Source organism: Delphinapterus leucas, unplaced genomic scaffold (assembly GCF_059928025.1).
Source record: "Delphinapterus leucas isolate spDelLeu-1000000601 "Yukka" unplaced genomic scaffold, BTC_Dleu_Yukka2 spDelLeu_asBTCV2_sq25, whole genome shotgun sequence".
NCBI classification, from domain to species: Eukaryota; Metazoa; Chordata; class Mammalia; order Artiodactyla; family Monodontidae; genus Delphinapterus; species Delphinapterus leucas.
Window position 1 is genome coordinate 13,910,287 of NW_028322234.1, and position 25,054 is coordinate 13,935,340.

At 47.8% G+C, this 25,054-nt stretch overlaps 1 protein-coding gene across 11 annotated transcripts in view; it reads left to right on the plus strand.

The window, feature by feature from the left end:
• The window catches only part of INSR (insulin receptor), a 130,934-nt gene that overhangs the window by 54,417 nt on the left and 51,463 nt on the right, over positions 1-25,054 (plus strand). For 10 of the 11 annotated variants that reach the window (XR_016391518.1, XM_089905549.1, XM_089905554.1 and 7 more), the window contains exon 3: positions 23,978-24,299. Coding sequence is in view for 10 of the 11 variants with exons in the window: in XM_089905549.1 (XP_089761675.1) it covers positions 23,978-24,299 (322 nt within the window). In the remaining variant the exon portion in view is untranslated. Of the gene's footprint in view, positions 1-10,569; positions 10,715-23,977; positions 24,300-25,054 lie in introns of all 11 variants that reach the window. The other variant, XM_089905556.1, reaches the window with a different exon arrangement.

Consider the following 25,054-nt stretch of genomic DNA (forward strand, 5'->3'; position numbering starts at 1 on the left):
AACAGTAGCATCTTCTGTTGATCACGGGTTTCTGGTTTTTCTAGGACCTGGACTAGTGGCTTTCCGTGGTTACACGTGTTTCATTTTCTAACCAGTTGCTATGGAGGGAGGGTTATTCATTACCTCTGTTTTACAGATGGGGAAACTGAGGCCCAAGAATTTGCAGGACCTCACATACGGGCAGGTAGAGTTGGTTATTGAACACGTATCTGCCTGACCTCAGAGTCTGAGCTCCGAGCTCTACTTGGTATCAGTTCTGTCCTGCTCCCCACTGGACTGGGAGCCCCTTGTCCCCCTGTGTTTCACCAGGGCCCAGCTCAAGGCCAGTCAAACTAGAGAAAGAGCAAGTGTGGTCTGGCTGGGGGTCCTGTGATCGTCACAATTCTCACGTGTTGTCGAGATGGTCATGGGCAAAAAGGCAGCTATGGGAGATTCATGGGAGGAAGTGCAAGGAATTTACTGGAAGGCAGGGGGTATTGGTGGATGTGAAGAGTCAGAAAGCCTGAGTTTGAAGACTGTACAATGTGGACATTAAAAAGTTACAGCTCTGGGGCTTCCCTGGTGGCGCAGTGTTTGAGAGTCCGCCTGCCGATGCAGGGGACGCGGGTTCGTGCCCCGGTCCGGGAAGATTCCACATGCCGTGGAGCAGCTGGGCCCGTGAGCCATGGCCGCTGAGCCTGCGCGTCCGGAGCCTGTGCTCCGCAACGGGAGAGGCCACAACAGTGAGAGGCCCGCGTAACGCAAAAAAAAAAAAAAAAAAGTTACAGCTCTGGAGCCAGACTGCCTGGGTTCAAATCCTGGCTCCATATCCACCACGACTTTGATGTGTGACCTTGAGCAAATGACCGAACCTTCTGTTCCCTTATTTACAAAATGAGGATAATTTTGGACCTGATGTGGTTGGTGAATGGGAGAATGCGGAGTCCCCTACTACAATGCCTGGCATAGGGCTGCCTACCATTATTGCTTCTTGAGTTGTTTTTTTCCCCCCTTTTTCGTGGTAATATATACATAATGTGAAATTTATCATTTTAACCATTTTTAAGTGTACAGTTCACTGTCATTAAGTCCATTTACACAGTTTTGCAAACATCCCCACCATCCATCTCCAGAACTTTCTCATCTCCCCAAAATGAAACTCTGTCCCCATGAAACACTGACTCCCCACCCCCTCCCCCAGCCCCTGGCACCCGCCATCCTACCTTATGTCTTTATGGATCTGAGTCCTCTAGGGACCTCGTATAAGTAGAATCAGACAGTACTTGTCCTTTTGTGATTGGCTTCTTTCACTGAGTTTCATGTCCTCAGGGTTCATCCATGTTGGAGCAGATGTCAGAACCTCCCTCCTTTTTAAGGCTGAATAATAATCCATGGCATGGATGGACCACACTGGGTTTATCCAGTCATGGGTCAATGGTGCTCCTTGGGTTTTAAAACCCAACTCTGCACTGACATCTCGCACACGTGTACCCAGGCTGTGGGCGGCTAGTGGATTTTCCACCACATGCAAGTAAGTACAGGATAAAGCCCTGCTTTTCCACCCCCTGGCTGTGTGTGCCCTCAGTCAAGTCTCTAGGAGAAATGAGAAAACCCAACCCATTTTACAAGATGACCTTGGGGAATGGAATGAAACAAGACACTCGGAATTGCTCAGAAATGTCCAACAAACGTGGACCCCCAAGAGTCTACTTCCTTCTCACATCGAGCGGTTCTATTTAACTTTTTCTGTTAGAAGCCTTTCCCCGCTGGAGTTGGGTTGCGGATGGTGTCCTTTTCTTCTTTATTATTACTTCTTCTTTATTATCTTCTCCACTCTAAAGGTGGGCAAATGACTTGCAACCTTTGCTTCTGAAATCGTCCTGAGACACTCTTTGTCTCCAGGTATTAAAAACCCAGAAAGGAGAATTTAGCCTGAGTATTCCCCGGTGAGAGAAACAAAAGGAAAATGGATCTTTAGTAATAATTCTTTGCATACTTCATCGAGGGTGGGTTCTTGCAGTGCCCTATAGTGGTTTGAGGAAATCCTCAGCATTAGTTCCAAGGCTTATATTTTAAATGGAGCTGAGAAAGGACCCTCACTGCTGGCTTGGGGTCCCCCTCTGCTGTAGGAAGTCACTGAGGGACTGGGGCTGCTGGAGGCTGGCAGCGGGCGGCCGAGAAGCAAGTAGGAACTTCTCTCTAACTCTGCCTCGCTGCCTGCTAGGCTGGAAACATCACGAGGGCCGTGGCCACAGGACACCCATGGCCTGGCGCCTGGCTGGCTCTCAGCAAAATTCCGACAGGTGGATGGTGCTTCCACGCATGTGTGCAAGTTGGGAGCTGAGCTGGCATTGCAAGAAGTGGAGTGTGGGGATGACCAGAAACTGGGGAGTGACCTGCAGGGGGGCCTGGGGGAGGGGTGCTGGAGCCTCTGAAGCTGTAAGTCAGGGCGAGGTGGACATTTCAGCCCCATCTGCTTTTATGATTACCCTCTGTCTTTGCCACGGGTGACGCTCCAAGGCAGTGGTTCTCACCCGAGGGTGATTCTGGCATCTGTGGGACATCTGTGGTTGTGACAACTGGGGGCGACGCGGCGTTTCCTGGCATCTAGTAGGTGGGGACCGGGGATGCTGCCCCACACCCCGTAGTGCCCAGGACAGTCCCCCATCACAGAGAACGCTCTGGCCCCAGATGTCAACAGTTGAGAAACCGTACTCTAAGACCACAGAGATGGCATGCTCAGTCTGAGATCTTTCTTGGTCCAAGTTGGTGACTTGGGAAAGTACCCCGGAGTTACCAGGTGTGAAACTGGCAAGGATAAAGGAAGGGGTGGTAGTGGCGTCCTGCCCTGCCTCCATTACCCAATATCCCCTCCAAAGTCCTGTTGGGCAGAAGGTGTGTTTGCTGCCTCTTGCCCAGGCCACCTCCCTCAATAAGCTCTGTGGATTGGTCCAGTTTGTTTCGATGGGCACAGCGTCCTACCCCATGACTGCCCACCCCATAGCTCTCCATCCGTGGGAGAGGACACAGCTGCTCCGCTTATAACTCTGGCCCCTGTGTAAATGTGCTTGTGCATGTTTTGGTTCAGAGGGTCACTGGGTTGTGTGCTTTGCTTTCGTCGTTAGTTAATTTAATTTGTTGCTAATAATAAAACCCGGAACTGACCTGGTCCTGATGCCCCAGGTCGCTCATTGAGGAAGCTTGGCATGCACATCCTTCTTAAAGGCTGGCTTTGGAAAAATCAGAGGGTGGAATAAAATCCTTCCCTGGAATGGAAGGGCTGGCAGCATCAGCTCCTGAAAATGGAATTTAGCTTATTGCTAAATAAAGCAACAACTTGACCCCAAAGGGGTCAATTTTTCTAGAATTACCTGGTTGTTTCAAGGGCAGTTTGACTGAAGTCTCTGGATGAGGACTGTGGAGCACAAAACATAAAGCAGCACCAAAACAAACAAACAAAAACACCAAACCCCTCAGTATTTTTTTTTTTTAATTAAAAAAAATATTTTTTATTTTTGGCTGCGTTGGATCTTCGTTGCTGTGCGCGGGCTTTCTCTAGTTGTGGCGAGTGGGGGCTACTCTTTGTTGTGGTGTACAGGCTTATGATGGTGGTGGCTTCTCTTGTTGCGGAGCACGGGCTGTAGGCGTGCGGGCTTCAGTAGTTGTGGCTCAGGGGCTCTAGAGCGCAGGCTCAGCAGTTGTGGCGCACGGGCTTAGTTGCTCCGCGGCATGTGGGATCTTCCCGGACCAGGGCTCCAACCCGTGTCCCCTGCACTGGCAGGCGGATTCTTAACCACTGCGCCACCAGGGAAGCTCCCCCCTCAGTATATTAATGCACTATTTTTTTTCTTTTTTAAAATTTTATTGAAGTATAGTTGATGTACAATATTCCATAAGTTACTGGTGTACATTATAGTGATCCACAATTTTTAAAGGTCATACTCCATTTATAGTTATTATAAACTATTGGCTATATTTCCCGTGTGGTACAATATATCCTTGTAGCTTAGTTTATACACAGTACTTTGTACCTCTTAATCCCCTACCCCTATATTGCCCCTTCCCTTCCCTCCATTCAATTTTAAAAATGCAATGGTCAAACCCATTTTAAAGAGGTTTACAAGAAAAAGTAAGTAAGGCCTTTCCTCGTCCACTCTCTCCCCAGACATTTCTTGTTCACCCCGTGGAATTTTATGTGTACACGTGTGTGGCTGTTACACACATCTGCCTGCCCCCCTTTTACACAAATACCCTTTTTTCCCTGTTGCTCTGTGGCTCGGCTTTCTCCGTTAACAGCAGTTCCTGGAAGTTGTCAGAATCTTTTTCTTCTGTGACCACGGTCCTTAGTGATGTATTTAATCAACCCACAATCCATGGACATTTCCAGCCCTTTGTTATTATCAATGGTGAAGCTGCTGAGTATCCTCCTCCTTGAAAGGTACAGCATTTTTTGTTTGGGGGATGCTGACGGCATCCCAGACCTTGCTCTGGCACTGGAAGGTGTGCAGGTGAATTCGTATTCAAAGATGGGGGTGATGCAGAACAGTCTGGATTTTAACCTGCAAATTATTCGCGTGTGATTTTTATCCTCAAACCCACACAGCTCTTTTATGCCGTCAAATGCATGACTTCTGCAGAGTCGATCTCAATGTGTGCACACATTTAAGAGCGTAAGCTGGAGATTCCAAATAAATGTCTAGCCTCTGCAGGCTGCCCAGGGGAGGGAGGTGTGTTGTACATTCACGGCTCTCTGCAAGGCGTGCTTGGAGGAATTAAGCCTTAATTATGATGGCGATGCCAGGCTTGTGCTGAGACCCACACTGGCCTCAGGTGGGTCATGCATCCAGGCTCCAGTGTGGGTGACATTACACTGGACGCTCCCACCTGGTCTGTGTTGTTTCCAAGGCTGTACGGTCAGCCCTGCTCTAAGGCTCGATTTGAAGACTTGAATTTATTCCAACACTATACAGGACCAATTTGAGCGTGATGCAAATTTTGAGTTTGCCATCGTTAATCATTAGAGAAATGCAAATCAAAACTACAATGAGGTATCATCTCACACCGGTCAGAATGGCCATCATCAAAAAATCTACAAACAATAAATGCTGGAGAGGGTGTGGAGAAAAGGGAACCCTTCTGCACTGTTGGTGGGAATGTAAATTGATACAGCCACTATGGAGAACAGTATGGAGGTTCCTTAAAAAACTACAAATAGAACTACCATATGACCCAGCAATCCCACTACTGGGCATATACCCTGAGAAAACCATAATTCAAAAAGAGTCATGTACCACAATGTTCATTGCAGCTCTATTTACAATAGCCAGGACAGGAAGCAACCTAAGTGTCCATCAACAGATGAATGGATAAAGAAGATGTGGCACATATATACAATGGAATATTACTCAGCCATAAAAAGAAACGAAATTGAGCTATTTGTAATGAGGTGGATGGACCTAGAGTCTGTCGTACAGAGTGAAGTAAGTCAGAAAGAGAAAGACAAATACCATATGCTAACACATATATATGGAATCTTAAAAAAAAAAATAAAGGTCATGAAGAACCTAGGGGCAAGACAGGAATAAAGACACAGACCTACTAGAGAATGGACTTGGGATACGGGGAGGGGGAAGGGTAAGCTGGGACAAAGTGAGAGAGTGGCATGGACATATATACACTACCAAACGTAAGGTAGATAGCTAGTGGGAAGCAGCCGCATAGCACAGGGAGATCAGCTCGGTGCTTTGTGACCGCCTGGAGGGGTGGGATAGGGAGGGTGGGAGGGAGGGAGAGGCAAGAGGGAAGAGATACGAGGACATATGTACATGTATAGCTGATTCACTTTGTTGTACAGCAGAAACTAACACACCATTGTAAAGCAATTATACTCCATTAAAGACATTAAAACAAAAAAATTTTTTTTGAGTTTGCTTCTGTGCGATCTCATCTCCGAGAAACACCAGGGGAGCTGAACTCTGAAAACTCCACCCAGGTGACACAAAACGCGGGCACGCACCTCAAACACCCACCAGCCCCCTCAGCGCTCCTCATGGGTTACGAGCCGCCACCATCTGCATCTGAGGTTCTGACTTTGCATCCGATTTCAGACAACCCTCCCTCTCCATCTTTTCACCATCACTCACAGGCTACAACCCTCTGACACCCACTTCCGTACAAGCAAACTTCAGGCTCTTTCAAGATCAAGCGTCTTATATCTTGCCGTGATTGTGTACTTCTTAACCGTTTAACATGTGTAGAACTGTTACTCTTTTTTTAAGATTAGATTCTTGTTTTGTTACGTGCCACTGACGATGTGCTTGACTGCTGTGGACCTAACCCCATTTTCCCGATAAATACGGTGAGCAGAAAAGGCTGTAGTTCACTTCTCAGATAGTAACAGGGAGCTGAGGTGTGGCATTGTCCCGGGGCCCAACCCATCGCTAGGGAAGCCTCGGTTTTGTCGCCCTTCAGGTCTGTGGCTGGCCCCCGTGTTTACCGTGGGCTGGCAGAATCCTTAGCCCACACGAGGACGTTATTAAAAGCAGCAGCTACTGTTTGTGCGGCTCCCCCTCTCTGCTGGGCTCTGGGGTCTGGCAGTGAATTAAAAAAATGCAAGGGGGTCTGCTCTCCTGTAGCCCAGGTTCCAGTGGGCCGGGCAGCAGTAAACATGTTCACAGAGAGATGGACAAGACAATATTCAGGTGGCAGTAAATCCTGGAAGCAATTACGTCAGGGTGACAAGATGGGGTGAGGTGAGAGGGGTCTCTTTTAGATAAAGAGGTTGAGGGAGCCCCTCTGAGGCTAAGGTTTGAGCTTAGACCAGAAGGATGAAGGGGAAGTTGTCATGGGCGGCACGGGGTGGGGTGGGGGGGGCAGAGTGAATTCTAGGTGGTCAGGACAGCATGTGCAAAGGCCCTGAGGTTGCAAACAAGGTTTGGAGAAGCTAAGACACTTACCCAAGAGCCCAGAATCAGGGAACGGCAGAGCCCACCTTGGATCTTATTCTCTGGCCTTAGTTTCTAACCACTGGCACACCCTACCCTAAATAAAATACCAAGTGGGGTGTAAGGACCACCTGTCTCACATCCCTCCATGGGACCACCCTCCCTCAGCTTAGCATCTGCCTCCTGGCTTTCTCTTGGAGGGGTGGCTGACTCTGGCACCAATGGATCAGTCCTTATCTTGGCCATCCCCCACCCCGGACCCATATTTTAATTGACTGTAGCTTTGTTTCTCTGCATGAGAATTTCTTTCCAATCTCTTTGTGCCCCATCCAGCTCTCTTTCAGTGTCTGTGTGTGTGCGTGAAGGGACTTAGCTACACCTCTTGCTTTGGGTCAGACTCATTTTAGTTTGAGCCCAAAGTTGCTCTCGGTCCAAATTCCCAACCTTTCCTGGCATTCCATAATCACAGGCCTCGGGGAGGAATGCACCCCATAGCCCTCCAATTATGGTTTCCTTAGGAGGCTATTAAATCTTGATTTCTGAGAGGAAAATTGGGCATCTTGTGTTTTCCCTTTCAGTCCCAGTGTTCTGCTACTGTGGGAGAGCCCTTCTAGAAACTTCCAAGTGGTTTCAGAGGCCATTGCGATATCATTGGGAAGTGCAGTTATTTTACGGCATAGCTGGGCTTCAGAAAGAGCATGCAGTGTGTTTTATTTAGAGCCCTGGGCACTTCTTTTTTTAAAACATGTATTTATTTATTTATTTTTGGCTGTGTTGGGTCTTCGCTGCTGCGCGCGGGTTTCTTCTAGTTGTGCTGAGCGGGGGCTGCTCTTCGCTGAGGTGTGCGGGCTTCTCATTGCGGTGGCTTCTCGTGTTGCCGAGCACGGGCTCTAGGCGCGAGGGCCTCAGTAGTTGTGGCACGTGGGCTTCAGTAGTTGTGGCTCGTTAGGTCTAGAGCGCAGGCTCAGTAGCTGTGGCGCACGGGCTTTGTTGCTCCGCGGCATGTGGGATCTTCCCTGACCAGGGCTTGAACCCCTGTCCCCTGCATTGGCAGGCGGATTCTCAACCACTGCACCACCAGAGAAGTCCCCCTGTGCACTTCTTTTAGGCTATTTCCTTTTGAGGAAGAGGGCGGTGTGGGGTTGATGGGAATGTGCAGAGACTGTGGGTTCAGGTCCCGACGGACATACAGAAGTGTCCAGCTGGGACCTTTCTGTGCTCAGTCGTGGGAGTCCTGGAGGGCAGGGACAGCCCATTCGTTGCTGCCTCCCATGCCTGGCACAGAACAGGTATATATTTGCATTTGTTGAATTGGATGGAGCACAGCGACGAGCTGGATTTGCAGGATCAGCCGTCAGTCCAGGGTCACCAGCGAAACCATGTCTCGGTCTGTCCCTCCTCCCATACCTGGCAGATTTGTGGAACGACATGCAAAAGTGAGGATGAACACATTTTCCCCAAGAATGCCTCAAGGGGAAGGAAACAAATGTTTCTGGGGGCACGCTTTAAATTTGGTCATTTAGGGCTTCCGTGGTGGTGCAGTGGTTGAGGGTCCGCCTGCCGATGCAGGGGACACGGGTTCGTGCCCCGGTCCGGGAAGATCCCACACGCCGCGGAGCGGCTGGGCCCGTGAGCCATGGCCGCTGAGCCTGCGCGTCCGGAGCCTGTGCTCCGCAACGGGAGAGGCCACAGCAGTGAGAGGCCCGCGTACCGCACACTTCCCCATAGGATGTTGGACACTGTTATCGCTGTTTTATGGAGGAGACTGAGAGAGGAGATGTCTGAAATTGCTGCTGGTGCTGACGACACCTTTGCAAACCCTGCAAGGGGCCAGATGCTGTGCCGGGCACATTTCAGGCATTATCCCATCTGATGCTCAGGACAGCCCAAGGTACTATTACTGTCCCCGTGTACACGTGGGGAAACCAAGGCACAAAAAGTGGAGTCATGTGATGAGGAAATGGCTGCATCCACTCCAAGCCCAGGTCTGCCTGGCTTCATAATTCTTTGCGCTCCACCCGTGAGCGATTTGAAGCTGTGGATCCCAGGTGTGACGGGTGAGCCTCGAGAGAGCCCATTTGGACGATCTGAGCCCATCACACCTTCTCCATCCCAGGCCTGGAGGCCGAGGGACTGGGAAGCATGGTTGACTGTCCATCTGTCCATCAACTTGATCACACGGCAAAGATGGAGGGGGAAACTGGCGTGACTAAGGTAAGGCAGAGGGTTCAGCCAGTAGATGGCATTTGGCTCTCTGGCTGTTCAAGGCTAGAAAGAAACTCTTTTAGCTTTTACAGAATAACCATCTGAGGAAATGAACAGGTTAGGCCTGTTACAGCCCCCCTGTGAACTTGCTTGGAGTATGATTTGTAACAAAATGTTCTTGTGCTGGTGCACTGATTTCTGTCTCCCCAGGAGGCGGTCGAACTGTGTCTGTTCTATTCACCAGTTTGTGTTCAGCACCCAGGGTGGTGCCTGCCACTCAGTAGGAGCTCAGAGCTGTTGACTGAGGGACATAGAAGGAAGATGGTGATGGGATTGGCAACAGGGTGTGTTTTGCTGCCTAGTCAACGTTTTAATTAAGAAACTAAAAGTTAGTAGTCAGAGAACCTGTCTGTAGGGGTCAAAAGGGTTTCTAGGGCACCTCCATGGTGCAGAAGACAATCCACCTGTGAATAAATACTGACGGGAGAGTGAGGGAGTGGCTATTGTGGATCCCGGTGGGGAAAGAAAATTCCTCCATGGTCGTAGTATGCATGTAAAAGAGGCTTTTTTTTTTTTTTTGCGGTACGCGGGCCTCTCACTGTTGTGGCCTCTCCCGTTGCGGAGCACAGGCTCCGGACGCGCAGGCTCAGCGGCCATGGCTCACGGGGCCAGCCGCTCCGCGGCATGTGGGATCCTCCCGGACCGGGGCACGAACCCGTGTCCCCTGCATCGGCAGGCGGACTCTCAACCACTGCGCCACCAGGGAAGCCCAGAGAGGCGTTTTTTACCAGTAAGCTTTCTCGCCATCAGGTGACTTGGTTTGGGAGTTGAAATGCTATCCATCTTTCTTAGAACTTTCTTAGATGATACCTTGCATTCAGTCGGAGGGAAAAGCATTTGCACAGCTTTAATTTCCTTCATGCATTTCTCCCAAGTGTGTGCTGGGGCTTGGCATCGTAGATAGAAGCAAAGCCAGGAAGTTCCAGGTGTACAGGGTGTTTACTCAGGTAGACGGAGGGCTGCAAAGTGGAGCCAAAGACCCAGTAAAAGTCTGAGGATCCAGTGGCAAAGGGACAAACACATTCTTTTCTTAAGTCGAAATAAACATGGGCAGCAAATGGGTACCCCCACCCCCATCAGAGAACTCCATCTTTTTCTAGTAGAATAGCAGTGTCTGAAGTGTACACACTGGAGTGTCCCAAGAACAGCCACGGGGCTCCTGGAATGGACACGCCACACCAAGCTTCTCATTTCTCCTAGATGGAAAAAGAAAGCAGCCAGGCTGGCTTTAGGAACCAACTCAATAAGGAAATAAGCCGAACGTTGTCTCTTTTTGGTCACGATGGAATTTAAAATAGGTGTTTTTTTCATCCTGATGATTCCATTTCATGGTGTCTCCACAGAAAGGCAGTATATTCTACTGTTTATTTTTGTCCTTTAGGAGTTGAGGACATTTTCTCCATTCCCTGTCACTGTGCCTAAACTCTGCCAGCCCGTGGGTGTAGCAGCTCCAGGGAAACTGGCTTCTGTCGACCTGTACACTGTTCAAGACCACCGTGTACTTGTTATGAGAAGCCATCAGTCATGTGAGTGGACCTTTTTATGGTTGAGATTGTCCCCAGCGAAACCCTTCTTGCAATTCAGACCTTCCACAGAGACAGATTTCAGACTCTGACATTTCCCATTCCCACTCCCTTGTTCCCATGGAGGCTGTGGTTCTTTCTCTCTCTCTCTCTCAACTCTCCCCACTAGAATATGGTTATACCTATTAACACAACATTGTAAATCAACTATACTTCAATTAAGAAAAAAAGAAAATGGTTATATCTAATTCCAAAAATGACACAGAAAATTTAAACCTGTGGGCAAATATGAATGAGGAAAATATGCAGAGAATTCAAGGCAGCAGGCATTATCCGGGAGGAAAGGGGAGAGAGGTTTTCCACTGGTGAAGGGACAGTCTTTAATGAGGGTAGAGTATTCATAGAACCAACTTTAGAGAACAAATTGTAGGAAATACAAGGAGAATTAAGAAACCTCAGGGGAGGGACTTCCCTGGTGGTGCAGTGGTTAAGAATCCGCCTGCCAATGCAGGGGACACAGGTTCGAACCCTGGTCTGGGAAGATCCCACATGCAGCGGAGCAACTAAGCCCGTGCGCCACAACTACTGAGCCCATGTGCCACAACTACTGAGCCCGTGTGCCTAGAGCCTGTGCTCCACAAGAGAGAAGCCACCACCATGAGAAGCCCGCGCACCGCAATGAAGAGAAGCCACCACAATGAGAAGACTGCGCACCGCAATGAAGAGTAGACCTTGCCCGCCACAACTAGAGAAAGCCCGCACACAGCAACGAAGACCCAATGCAACCAAAAATAAATTAAAAAAAAAAAAAAAAAAAGAAACCTCAGGGGAGTCACAAACATAGCCTTGATTATGTAGATAAACCTCAATTAGGCAACAAGGAGTTTGAATAATACAGTTAATAAGATCGTGGTAAAAGATATGGGCTGAACTTTGTATTCTGCAAACAATACACGTTTTAAAGTGCTCTTGGAATATTTAGAAAAACTAGTCATCTGTTAAATCTCAAATAAAAACAAAAACAAAAAAAATGAAACCCAACGCATTCCAAAAAGCAGACGTTGAACTGCCTAATCTCTGGCTGCAAGTAACTGGAAATTAACTTTTAAAAGCTTAACCAAACAAGCATGCAAGACAAACTCCCACCATGTGATAATTAAAAACAAAACACAACTCTTAACTTTGGTCAAAGGTGGATCTCAGCACTGCAAGGATAGATGCTTCAGAAGACTGGGGAGATGTGAATGCAGACTTAAATAATTATATAGAGAAATCACAAAAATGAGACTACGAATCATGAAACAAATCTACACAGGAAGAAGGAAATAATAAATTAGCAGGGACTAACTGATTAGAAAACAAACAGAACTGACAAGTTCAAGAGCTGGATCTTTTAGAGCTGCAATGTGCAATAGGGTAGCCATTAGCCACAGGAAAATTAATTCAGTTTCTCAGTCACACTAGCCAATTTCCGACACCCAGTGTCTTCATGTGGCTAGCGACTACAATCTGCACGGCACAGATACAGAACTTTTCTGTCAATGCAGACTGTTTATTGGACAGTGCTGTTTTAGCAGGAAGACTCTGAATATACTATATATATAGTGTAACTAAGAAAAAAATAGGATGTGGGAAGAACAAGTACATAAAATAAAGAAGGGAAATGGAATTTAAAATCCATGAAAAAATTATAAAGCCAGCTCTGGTAATAAATAATTGGGGGAATATTATTAAAATAACTTCATTTACTGGTTTAAGTGCTTATTTTATTTAGGTTAATCATTTCCTTTTGCAAGAAATTAAGGCTCTGAATTTGCCCCTGAGAACAGCTATGCCCACATCTCATAAGTTGTGCTCTCTTGCCATTAATTTCTAAATCCTGTATAAGTTACATTGGCTCAAGAAGTAGAAAACACAAGTAGGCTAAAACTTAACAACTTTTAAAAAAAAATTAGCAATTTTTAAAAAAATTAATTAATTAATTATTGGCTGCGTTGGGTCTTCATTGCTGCACGTGGGCTTTCTCTAGTTGCGGTGAGCGGGGTCTACTCTTTGTTGCGGTGTGCAGGCTTCTCATTGTGGTGGCTTCTCTTTGTTGCAGAGCATGAGCTCTAGGCACGTGGGCTTCAGTAGTTGTGGCATGTGGGCTCAGTAGTTGTGGCTCGTGGGCTCTAGAGTGCAGGCTCAGTAGTTGTGGTGCATGGGCTTGTTGCTCTGTGGCATGTGGGATCTTCCCGGACCAGGGCTCGAACCCGTGTCCCCTGTATTGGCAGGCAGATTCCCAACCACTGTGCCACCAGGGAAGCCCTTAAAACCCAACAACTTTTAAAAAGTCACTGCTACAGTTAATTGCCTAAAATGCGTATGTATTACATACATAAGTGAGGGGGAAGTTCTAAAATGTCCACAACAAACAAGGGCCCGGGCACTTTAGCAAGAGTGGTTTTCAGGAGCAGGCTGGGGTTGTTTGAGGTGTGACTTAGCAACTGCAAACAATCAATCATTTGCAGAAGCCCTGACATCCTGGACTCCACACCTCAAACCCAGATGGTCCAAGTTTGAGCACCTAGTTTTTCTTCTTAGTTCATCTTGTGAGTCTTGTGCACTTGCCCAAGGTGGAAACTTGGGAGTCATCCATGTGATAAGTCCTGATGACTCCACCTCCCTGATGGCTTCAGAAGCCAGCCTATTCCTCCCTGTTCCCTCTTGCCTTCTTCAGCCACCCACCAGAGAGCCAGAAAATTGGCCCCAAATGTGGATCTGGTGGTGTCTTTTCTGGTTGAAGCCCTTCTTCGGCTCCTCCTGTGATGCAAAGTCCAAGCCCCTCGGCTCCCTAACCGTCCTGCCTGGCCTGATGTCCCATACCTTTTCCTCTGTACTTTGCCCTTCATCAACTCTGAACTGCTTATAGTTAAAGGCAGCCCTGATGATTCACACATTTGCATGTACTGTCCCTCTCCTGCTGGGATAAAGCCAGTCACCTGATTCCCTCCACTCCCCCCCCCACCCCGGCTATGGGCTTCACTGTGCTCCTGCTGTGTGTGCCTGGCACTGGGATGCAGTAAGAAGACAGACGCAGTAATAAGCCTCCCCTTCATGGGCCCTACCTGTCTGTCTCTTTTGTGCATCCTGGGAGAGTAGAGTCAAGGTCACCATCCCTTTCTGAATCCCAATGCCAGGAAGGTGCCAAATCCAGGTGGGTCAGAGTGGGAAACACTGTGAATTAAACCCCCAGTGTCACAAGTCCCTGATGCCACACGCCGTCCCAGTCTCCCTGGGAGAGAGAGCTGGGTTCCAGTTTGACCCTGCTGCTTGCTAGCTGAGCTGGCATTAGCAAAGCCGCCTTCTGTGCTTAAGTTTCTCCGTCTGTAATGGAGATGGTTGTTTGAGTAATAGGGTTAATAAAAGCTTATTAACCGATATGGGTTGAATGTTGTATTCTGCAAACGGAATACACATTTTAAAGTGTATTCACGTGGAATGGGTTGGGGGGCGTTCGTGAATGCCCATTTGCTGCTTCGGTCTCCTGGAATTGCAAGTATAGGTGGACATCTTCAAATGCTGGGGGAACAGTGGCCGGAGGGCACCCCGAAAAGAAACCTTGTAAGTTTTATTAAGAATGTGATTTATGAGTATGGTCCTTGGTATTCTGGGCGAGTGAGGGGTCGAAACCTTGTGGGTAGGGTCCGACAGAGTGGGACTCTCCCCTTGCCACGCCCCCCTCACCCCCAATTTGGGAGACTGTGCTGTGCGACCCCTGGCGAGCCGCTGCCCCTCTCTGGGCCCCACTCGAGTGAGGCCTGGGGCCAGGGCCCCCCTCGGCCATCCCAGGCGCTGCCTGCCACGCGGTGACCCGATCTCCCGGGCACAAGCCCAGCTCCGCGCGCAGCCCAAGCCACCCGGTGGCTGCTTGCGGCGGCCCGCACACTCTGTTTCACCTTTTCTTTAACTTTATCCGAAGTTCCATCCTCTGCAGACCCGCCCTTCAAGGTCTGCACCCTCGAGAGGCCCTCCCGGAGCCCCCAGCGCGGACCGCCCGGCGGCGGTCCCTGCCGGAGCGCCAGTCGGACGAGCGGAGCCCCGAGCGCCCGGGGGCGGGGCCAGCGCCCCGGCAGCACGCACGCCCATTGGTTGAGCGCGAGGGCGGTGCTGCGGCCGCCGTCACTGCCTGGCCTGGATTCCCAGGAGCGGAGTGCGCCTCGGGCTTTGTGCTTCGCGGCCGCCACTAGCTCGCGGGGGCGGGGCTTCTCCTGCCCAGCGTCCGCCCCTCCTGAACACACACATAGATGCCTGGAACCAACCAATCCTGAGGCTGCCTTAGCGGGGAGGCCCCCACCCCGTCGGGGCTCCGCCTCCTTTCTGGCCTGCATACGCCGTATTTCTCCGAAGAGCTCCGCCACTCGAGTCCAAACGCATCTGGGAAGCGAATCTACTCGCGCCCGCGGGGGTGGCATTGTCTGGGGAGGAAAGGGGGAGCTTCCTAGCTTCAAGGACGCGACCTCCTGCGGTCGCCGCTTCTCAGTGAGCGCATACCCGAAAGGGCGTTTAGTTGACCACCCAGCCGTCAAAAGTTCACCTAGCGCTCCCCCCGCCCAATCCCACCATTAAATCAACTAGATTCCAAGGGGAGGAATTTCCCGACTAAGTGCTGCCCGCGCCCCGGGGCTCCGGGGATTCGAACCTCGTCTGTCACGGTCTGGGGCGGGCGCGGGAGAGAAAGGCTTCGGATGGAAACAAAGTAAATTACGTTATGGAGTTTATAATATTCACACTTTCAGGGAGAGCCACGAGGCCCTGTGGTTAATGTGTCTGCAGGCCCATGACGCAACTGTTCCGTTTGGAAATTTCTGGAAAGCAGTAATTTTTGGAATAATAAATCTTTTTTTTTTTTAACCACGGGCTTTGGAAAGGAATGTAGCAAGATGTTATTAACATATGTCGTGCTATGGAAACATTTAAAAGGGGTTTTTAAAAAAAAGTTTTTGTTTTGTTTTTACCATATATCTACTTAACTGAGAAAAACCAAATTGATTTGAACTTAAAAAGGCAAAGAAACCAAAAGTGGCTGTATTTTTATAAGCATGTTATTTACCGCAGGGCCTTTGTTTTCTCCCAGTATTGCAGCTTTTAACCTTGCTTGGTTAGAAATTGGTAACGTTTAATTTTGATGTAGTTTGCAAGTTGACAGAAAACTGGCAAGAATTGTATCTAAATTCACTAGTTTTACCCCATTTGTTTTATTATCTCTCTGATATATTTATGTACACATAATATACATATTAATTTTTCCCCCCTGAATCATCGGAGAGTCAGATGCACGCATCTGATGTTCCTTTGCCTTTAATTCTTCGGGGGTATTTTCTAAGAACAAGAAAATGCTCTTACACGACCTCCGTATGATACTTAAAATCAGGGCATTAACACTGACGCAGTATTTGAATCCACAGTCTGTTATATAAATCTCATCTGTTGTCCCAGTGTTGTCTATCATCAATAATACTTCTACCTGGTCCAGATTCCAACCTCGGAGCACACTTGGTGTTTAGTTGCTTTGACTGTTGATTTTGTACTAAGGCAAAAAAAGATCTTAAGAGAAACTTTGTAAAGCTCTCGTTGATGCCTGGTGGCTATTCTGACACAGTCACTACAGGAATATTTGGGGGTAGAATGGTATAATGGATCAAAAATATTTCTTAATCATCTAGCAGAGTTTCTGAAAATGTATTTTTAGTTTTCAAATTTTTATTGAAGTATAGTTATTTACAGTGTTGTGTTAGTTTCAAGTGTACAGCAAAGTGATTCAGTTATATTAAAAATGTATTTTTAAATAGAGGTCAGTTTTAGAAGGGCGTACACATACATAGGAAAAAATAAAAAAACTTGTGCTGATATGCAAGGATGTTGCTACCCACCCTCCACTTCATCCACATTCCCCTCCCCACAGGCAGTCACGGGGCACATTTCTTGTGTCCCTTCCAGACGGACATATGACCTATTTGTCCTTTTCTTTCCCCCTCATTTTAAGATGTAATTTCCGTACAGCAGAGTTCACCCGTTTTGGTGTAATGTTCTGTGAGTTTTGACTGATTATATAGTCATGTAACCACTTCCACAGTCAAGATATGGAATCGTTCCATCATCTTCCAAATTTCTGTGTGTCATTTGCAGTTCCAGCCCCTGGTTACCGCTAATGTGTTCACTGTCCCTATAGTTTTGCTTTTTCCAGGATGTCATATAAAATGGGATCCTAGAATGTGTAGCTTTGGAGACCGGCTTCTTACACTCAATACCCTGCATTTGAAATTCATCCCTGTGTTGTGGAAATCGGCACTTCATTCTATTTTGACGGCTCCCTAGAGTTTGTTGCATGGAGAGACAATGTTTATCCATTCCCCAGTTGAGGGATATTTAGTTTGTTTCTAGTTTGGGGTGATTACAAATGTAGCCACTATAAACATTCAAATACAGGTCTTTGTGTGTACATAAGTGTTTTGTTCTTCACTTCACCCGGGTAAACCCCTAGGTTCTGTGGTAAGGATCAGAAGTATATGTTTAACGTTATAAGAAACGACCAAACTGTCTCCCACACTAGCTGTCCATTTTGTATTCCCACAATGTACATCTCTTTCCTTTTTCCACGAACGAGCTATGTTCTTTAGACACTTTTTTCCCCTTAATGCTATCTTGGAAGTGACTCCAACATCAAAATACATAGAGCCACTTCCATTTTCACAGCTGCGTACTATTCTACTTCCTTGATCCACATTAATTTATTTACACAGTCTCCTGCTTTGGACTTTTACATTGTTTACAGGCTTTTGCAGTTATAAACCCCAATGGTTAATGTCCTGTAGGGTAAAGAATATCCTTGTCTAGGTGTCTAAGTGCACATATGGTCCTTGTCTGCAGGATAATTCGTAGCAGTAGAAATACCAAGGTCAAATAGCACCTGTCTCCTTTGCTTTATACCACATCTCTTAAACCAGTTGGCATTTCTGTAGATCTCTCTCTGGGGAAAGCATCGTTTGGTGAAGAACCTTCCACTTATTTCAGAGGGTCCAACCAGAGGATGCTGACTCTGCTCCCTCCTTCCCGCTCTGCCGGTCTGCTTAGAGTTCAGTTTTCAATCTTCTCAGCGGGGTGTAGTGAAAAAGCCACTTGAGGTGAGAGTTTCAGGAGGGTAGTGGCTGCTTCTGCTAGTGGAACTGGAGACCAGGGGCTTTTGGAAACTTTAGGGGAGAATTGGAAGGAAATTGAGGCCAGCAGCCCACGGCAGCTTGGGTGGGGGGTGGGGGATGGGAGAGGGACGAACAAGGAACTTGTGTGTTTGGAGGAGGGAGGTCTGGGCGTGTGGATGTGGCATACACACACATCATGTACCTGTCCTGGGAAGGTCCATAGCTCCCGGACTGCTGGGCATTTTCTTGAGAAGGCTGCCATCGTCTCTGGCAGAAACAGCCTGGGTGTGGTGGCCCTCTGAGACAGGGCTGCTGGGACTGTGGCTGTGGCTCATTTGGTGTCTATAAAAGGGCAGGGCAAGGTGCACAGGGAGAGGCGAGTCAGACGCCTCCTCCATTTTCTTCTTGCCAGATGTGTGGTTTTCATAATTCAACTTGGGTGGGGGACACCCGCAGTGGCATTTCTATTAAATAAGATAAAGTACTTGGAAACGGAATGGGAGACACCCAGAGCAGACTTATCATTATCGAAGTATAGTCTTCAAAAGTTAAAATACACAACTCGTATGCAAAGAAAAAAAAAAAGCACAAAAAAAGCACCTGTCAACACTTTTAACCCTTTAGTGAGGGCACCGGCTGGATGGTAAAGCCAAAGCATGTATAGTCACTGAACTAGGATTGCAAAGTTAGATATGGGGACACTTAATGTCCCAGGGGCAATAAACCTGTCATTTTTGGAGGTTATTTCTTCTATGGGATAAAAAATGATTTACAACGTATCCATCTATAAGTTGACATCTGGCTTCCTGGAGTTGAGGCGCTAATAGAAATAGTGAATCAGGGACTTCCCTGGTAGCGCAGTGGTTAAGACTCCGCGTTCCCAAGGCAGGGGGCCCAGGTTCAATCCCTGGTCAGGGAACTAGATCCCACATGCGTGCCACAACAAGAGTTTGCATGCTGCAACTAAGGAGCCCTCGAGCTTCAACTAAGGAGCCTGCCTGCTGCAAATAAGACCCAGCACAACCAAATAAATAAATAAATACTTAAAAAAAAAAAGTAAATCAATCACAGGTAAGTTTCACTGTATTGAAACTTACCTGTGATCATTTGCCTGGGTTGGCAAATGATCCAGCCCATTGCTTGCTTTTGTAAATAAAGTTTTATTGGACACAATGCATTTGTCCCCATAAGCCTTCTTTGGGCCGTTTTCACGCCACAGCGGCAGAGTGGACTAGCTGTGACACCGAACATAAGCCCCGAACATATGCTTTGTGACCCTCCATGGGAAAATGTTGCCAGCTCCTTTGCTGGAGAATGAAGTTGTTCTCACATGGGCCTCTTAGGCAGGGCTCCAGAGGAAGATTGAATAGCCCTGTGGTTACCCTCTGGCCTTGTTTGTGAGTGTTGGATCGTTTTTCTTAGCATTGTCTAGGCCGGAAAGCTTATGTGTTTGGGAAGTTTTTGTGAGGTCTTTGCTGACACCTCTTTTGAACTTAAGGGCTGACCCTCAGATGCAGCCCCAGCCCAGGAAACAGGCCCTTTCCTGCTCACACATGTGCTTTCCCGGAGGGTGGAGTCTTTGTGGGTCCTAAATAGTTGTCTGCTTTCTATATTGCTTCCTGCCATGGAGTTCCTTGGGTCCTCGTAGACAGATTATTAATGACAATGGAAATAATAATAATGCCCAGAGTAGCTAACTGATATCCAGCCTACACTGTGTCTATCAAAGAATCCAGTTCCTTACCTGCATCCCCTCTTTTAAGAGTGAGAAGGAGTTAAGGGTTTATCATCCCCATTTGACAGACAAGAAAACTGAGGCTGTCATGGATTCTTTAGAGAAAGCTTTGTGGCATGCCTCTGGGTGGAGAGCCGTATGCGTGTCACTCCTCCCCCTGACTGGGTGGACCCTGTGGATGGCCGTGTCCTTCTTGAGACCCAGGAATGTCGGGTTCATGCTGCATCTCAGCTGAGCAAGTCTTCTCTCCTCTGTGAGATGGAGACAATGTTACTTACCCCGCTCCCTCCCGGGGTCTTTGTTAGAATTAAGTAAGAATCCAATGGGGGGGTGTATGTAAACGCCGAAAATCCTACACAGACAGTGGTGGGGTTAACTCCATCCTGTTCCTATTACAGCTTCTTAATTGTTTCTTGATCCATGTAGAAAATCAGACTATGCACCTAGGCATGGATGCTTCAAATTTTCCATGTAATTTTTCATGGTGTTTTGTGAAGCTCCTGCAACTCGGAGTTCTTGGATGAATTCCTGAGCCACTGGCTAAAAACTGGGGGCTTAGAACTGCTCCAAAGGCCTTTCTTTTGCCTCCTTTCTGTCTTTTCAGACCTGGGTCTGCTGAGCTCCTGTTGGGTGCAAGGCCCTGTCCTAGGAGTGGGTGTCGTGGGATCCAGTGCACTGAATGGAGCAGGAGTGGCCCTGCCCCCTAAGCTCCCCTCCAGACAGACAGTCAACAAGCACCCAAGATAATTTTCGAGAGTGATAAGTGCTGTAAGAAAAATGTCATAGGATCATGTGTTAGAGCGTGGTTCAAGAAGGAGAAAGTGACTTCCAGAGGGGAGGTCAGGGAAGGTCTTTCTAAGGGTTGAGACCTGAAGGTTGAGAAGGAGCTAGTTATGGGAGGATAAGGGGAGGATGCTGCAGCCAGAGCAGCAGATGCAAAGGTCCTGTGGTAGGGCTGAGCCTGGGTGTGTGAGGGGCAGGAAGGATGCTGGAGTGGCGACTGCCTGGGTTTGGGAGAAGGACTCAGAGAGACTGCAGGCACTAGACCACATGAGACCCGTATGCTTTGGCAAGGAGTTTCTTTCGCTAAGCCTCTGCTGTCCAATACAAGAGCCAGTAGCCCCCCCAATTTTAAAATTAAAATTGAAATGCAATGAAAAGTTTGGTTCCTCAGTAGAAGCTGGAACCTTCTACTGTGTACTCTTGGTGGGAATGTAAAATGGTGCAGCCGCTGTGCAAAGTAGTATGGTGGTTCCTCAAAAAATTAAAAGTATTTTGGAAATTAATCCCTTGTCAGTCACATTGTTTGCAAATATTTTCTCCCATTCTGTAGGTTGTGTGTTCATTTTCTTTATGGTTTCCTTTGCTGTGCAAAAGCTTTTAAGTGTAATTAGGTCCCATTTGTTTATTTTTGTTTCATTACTCTAGGAGACGGATCCAAAAAGATATTGCTGTGGTTTACGTCAATATTTTGTAATAACCTAAAAGGAAAAGTATCTGAAAAAGAATAGAAGTATATATATATATAGAACTGAATCACTGTGCTGTACACCTGGAACTAACACAACATTGTGAATCAACTATACTTCAATAAAAACATTAAAAATAAAAGTACCACATGATTCAACAATTCACTTCTGGGTATATACATAAAAGAACTGAAAGTAGAGTCTTGAAGAGATATTTGTACACCCATTATCACAGCAGCATGACTCACAGTGAGCAAAAGGTCTAAGTAACCCTAGAGTCAATTGACAGATGAATGGATAAACAAAATGTGGTATATACACACAATGAAATAGTATTACCCTTAAAAAGGAAGGAAGCTTTTATTTTTTATGGCAAAACCAGCTCTATTTATTAATCATGATTTGCACATTCCACATCTCTTATTCAATGACTCTTTTTTCCCCCGGCACCTTTGGATCCTGACAAGCTTGGAGAGAATTAAAATTCCAGAAAATTTTGCCTAAGAACCTATACAAAGCTTGGATTCTCCCCTTTTTGACATACATGATTGACTTTCATTGTATAAACGTAAGCAGCTACAGCTATTCAAGCTAGCTCATCTTACTGTGTATAGATGTTTTCCTCCTTATCAAGATATAGTCGAGCACCCACTGGTGATGTTGTCAACAAGAATTCTGCCTTTGTTAAAAAGGAAGGAACTTCTGACACATGCTGCAACATGGATGAACCTTGAGGACATGATGCTCAGTGAAATAAGCCAGACATGAAAGGACAAACACGATCTGATTCCACTCATAGCAGGTCCCTAGAAGAGTCAAATCCATAGAGACAGGAAGTAGATGGTGGGGGCCAGGGGCTGGGGGAGGGGCTGGGGAGTCAGTGTTTCACGGGGACAGAATTTCAGTTTGGGAAGATGAGAAAGTTCTGGAGATGGACCGTGGGCATGGTTGCACGACAATGTGAATGTCCTTAATGCCACTGAGCTGTGCGCTTAAAAATGGTTAAGATGGTCAGTTTTACGCCTATTTTGCTGCAATTAAAAAGTAATTGGTTCCTTGTTGCACTAACCACACTCCACGGGGAAGTGGCTACCGTGTTGGACAGTGCCAGTGGAGACCATTTCCATCATCACAGAAAGTTCCATCCAACAGCAATGCTCATGTGGGAGTGTGGCTTCAGAAGCCCCTTCAGTTCCCTGGGTCTGGTTGGTGGGGTCCACGTGGGCCGGAATGTTCATTGCAGCAATCAAAGGGCCTGAGGATTTGGAGTGAAGAACACTCCCCAGCTTCCAAACCACGTTCCAAGGTGTGCACGGAGTGAGCAAAGAAGGCATCCAGGGAACAGGCTCTGCTGTGGCCGAGGTCTTTCCAGCCTCAGGGAAGCCATCGGTCCAGGGACAAATTTGCTGGCAGCCTGGAAAGGGAGGGCTGGTCATGGAAGCCCAGGTCAGATGCTGAGGGACCAATATTAAGGGGAATCAGGAAGTCATGAGTAGTGAGACATCGGGAGAGAGGGGATGTGTTCCAAGCTGCTGCAGGAAGCCAGGGAAGAGTCCAGTCTTCAGTGGACATGTTCGGTTGCATCAAATAAGAAACTCCAGCCGCAAAATCCATGCACAGCCTCTGCCCGCCATCCGCAGAGCCCCCTCCTTTCCCATTCATGATCTCCTGCAGGTCACAGCAGAAATGCCACCTCCCCTTACTTCCAGCACGGTGCTTGCTGTTTATGCAGTTATGCTTTTAAATAATGAATATGTCTCCTCCATTGGACCATGTGGTCCCAAAGGCAGGGTCTGCGGCCACCATGTTCCTGCAGCAGCTGTAATATCTAGATCAGTGCAAGCAAATGTGTGTTGAAGCAATGAATGACCTTTGGGCCATTTGCTTAACCACCTTGCGCCTCAGTTTCCCCATTTGTAAAATGGAGAAAATGGAGATCATTATCTATTTATTTATTTTAAAGCGTTCTTATCTTAAAAAAATTTTTTTTTAATTAAGTCATTTTTGGCTGCATTGGGTCTTCGTTGCTGTGCGTGGGCTTTCTCTAGTTGCGGCGAGCCAGGGCTACTCTTCATTGCGGTGCGCAGTTTTCTCATTGTCACAGCTTCTCTTGTTGTGGAGCGCGGGCTCTAGAGCGCAGGCTCAGTAGTTGTGGCTCACGGGCTTAGTTGCTCCGCGGCATGTGGGATCTTCCCGGACCAGGGCTCAAACCCGTGTCCCCTGCATTGGCAGGCGGATTCTTAACCACTGCGCCACCAGGGAAGCCCCAGATATATCTATTTACACCAGTACTGCAGCTGTGTGCCGGAGCTGGCTTGCTAAAGCCAATTGTGTGATTTTCAGGAAATCTGGTTCTTAAACAAGCTGTTGTTAAAATTTAAATGACGTCAACTTACAATTAAACAAATTATGTTTAAAACAAAGGTAATAAATACTCCAAACTCACCACTTCCTAATCATCTCACTACATTTTCCTACGATTTATGCTTTTGAGGTTATTTGCTACTATTGGATGTATACAATAGATGTACTATTTAATGCTGTGATACTATGTATCTCTTACTGGCTCCACGTTCAGTAACTATAGGTGGGGTAGCTTGAAAAGAACCATGGTGGGAGTATTTACACCATAGAAATTGGCAAACGCTATAAAGCAGAGCATCTCTGCCCCGCTCCCTGAAGAAGCTGTCAAGCATCTACAAGCACGTCACTGGCTTGGGGGCTGAAATGAGTTAATAGTTGTGCCTGGTACGTAGCAAATGCTGTAGAAGTGAGCTGTTACTGTTATTATTTTGTTTGGCTTACACTTCCTCATCCAGATTCGCTGTTGTGCAGACAGGAATTGGGCAAAGCCACTGACCAGCTGTTTTCTTTCTCTCTCCAGTGTGTCCGACCGTCTGTAAGTCTCACGGCTGCACCGCTGAGGGTCTCTGTTGCCACAGTGAGTGCTTGGGCAACTGCTCTGAGCCTGACGACCCCACCAAGTGTGTGGCCTGTCGCAACTTCTACCTGGATGGCAGGTGCGTGGAGACCTGCCCGCCCCCCTACTACCACTTCCAAGACTGGCGCTGTGTGAACTTCAGCTTCTGCCAGGACCTGCACAACAAATGCAAGAACTCTCGGAGGCAGGGCTGCCACCAGTATGTCATTCACAATAACAAGTGCATCCCTGAGTGCCCCTCCGGGTACACGATGAATTCCAGCGAGTGAGTCCTGGGTACGGGTTCCGGGGTTGGGGGCAGGCGGTAAAGAGGGGAAGGGGCAGGGGGTTGGCGTTGGTGATGCTGCCCTATTAAAACTGTGTGGAAAACTAGAGTTAACTGACTGAGCGAGGAAGCTGCTGGTGATCAGTGACACGCGTGGGTCTCCCGGATGCCATCCCTGCTTCCTGGTTTTGGTGCTGGCCTTTGGAACAGGAGTCAACAAACTTTCTCTTGCAAAGGGCCAGAGGGTAAATATTTTCTGCATCTTGCATACCGAAAATGTAAAGCTTTCTATGCTTAGCATTGAAAATAGAAGTCTTGGGCTTCCCTGGTGGCGCAGTGGTTGAGAATCCGCCTGCCAATGCAGGGGACACGGGTTCGAGCCCCGGTCCGGGAAGATCCCACAGGCTGCGGAGCAGCTAAGCCCGTGCGCCACAACTACTGAGCCTGCGCTCTAGAGCCCGTGAGCCACCACTACTGAGCCCGCGAGCCACAACTACTGAAGCCCGCGTGCCACAGTTACTGAAGCCCGTGTGCCTAGAGCCCGTGCTCCGCAGCAAGAGAAGCCACCGCAGTGAGAAGCCCGCGCACCACAACGAAGAGTAGCGCCCGCTCACCGCAACCAGAGAAAAGCCCGTGTGCAGCAACAAAGACCTAACGCAGCCAGAAACAACAAATAAATACAATTAAAAAAAAAAAGAAAATAGAAGTTTTGGTTTTGTATACAGCCCTTTAGATGGTCCGATTGTTCCCACTGA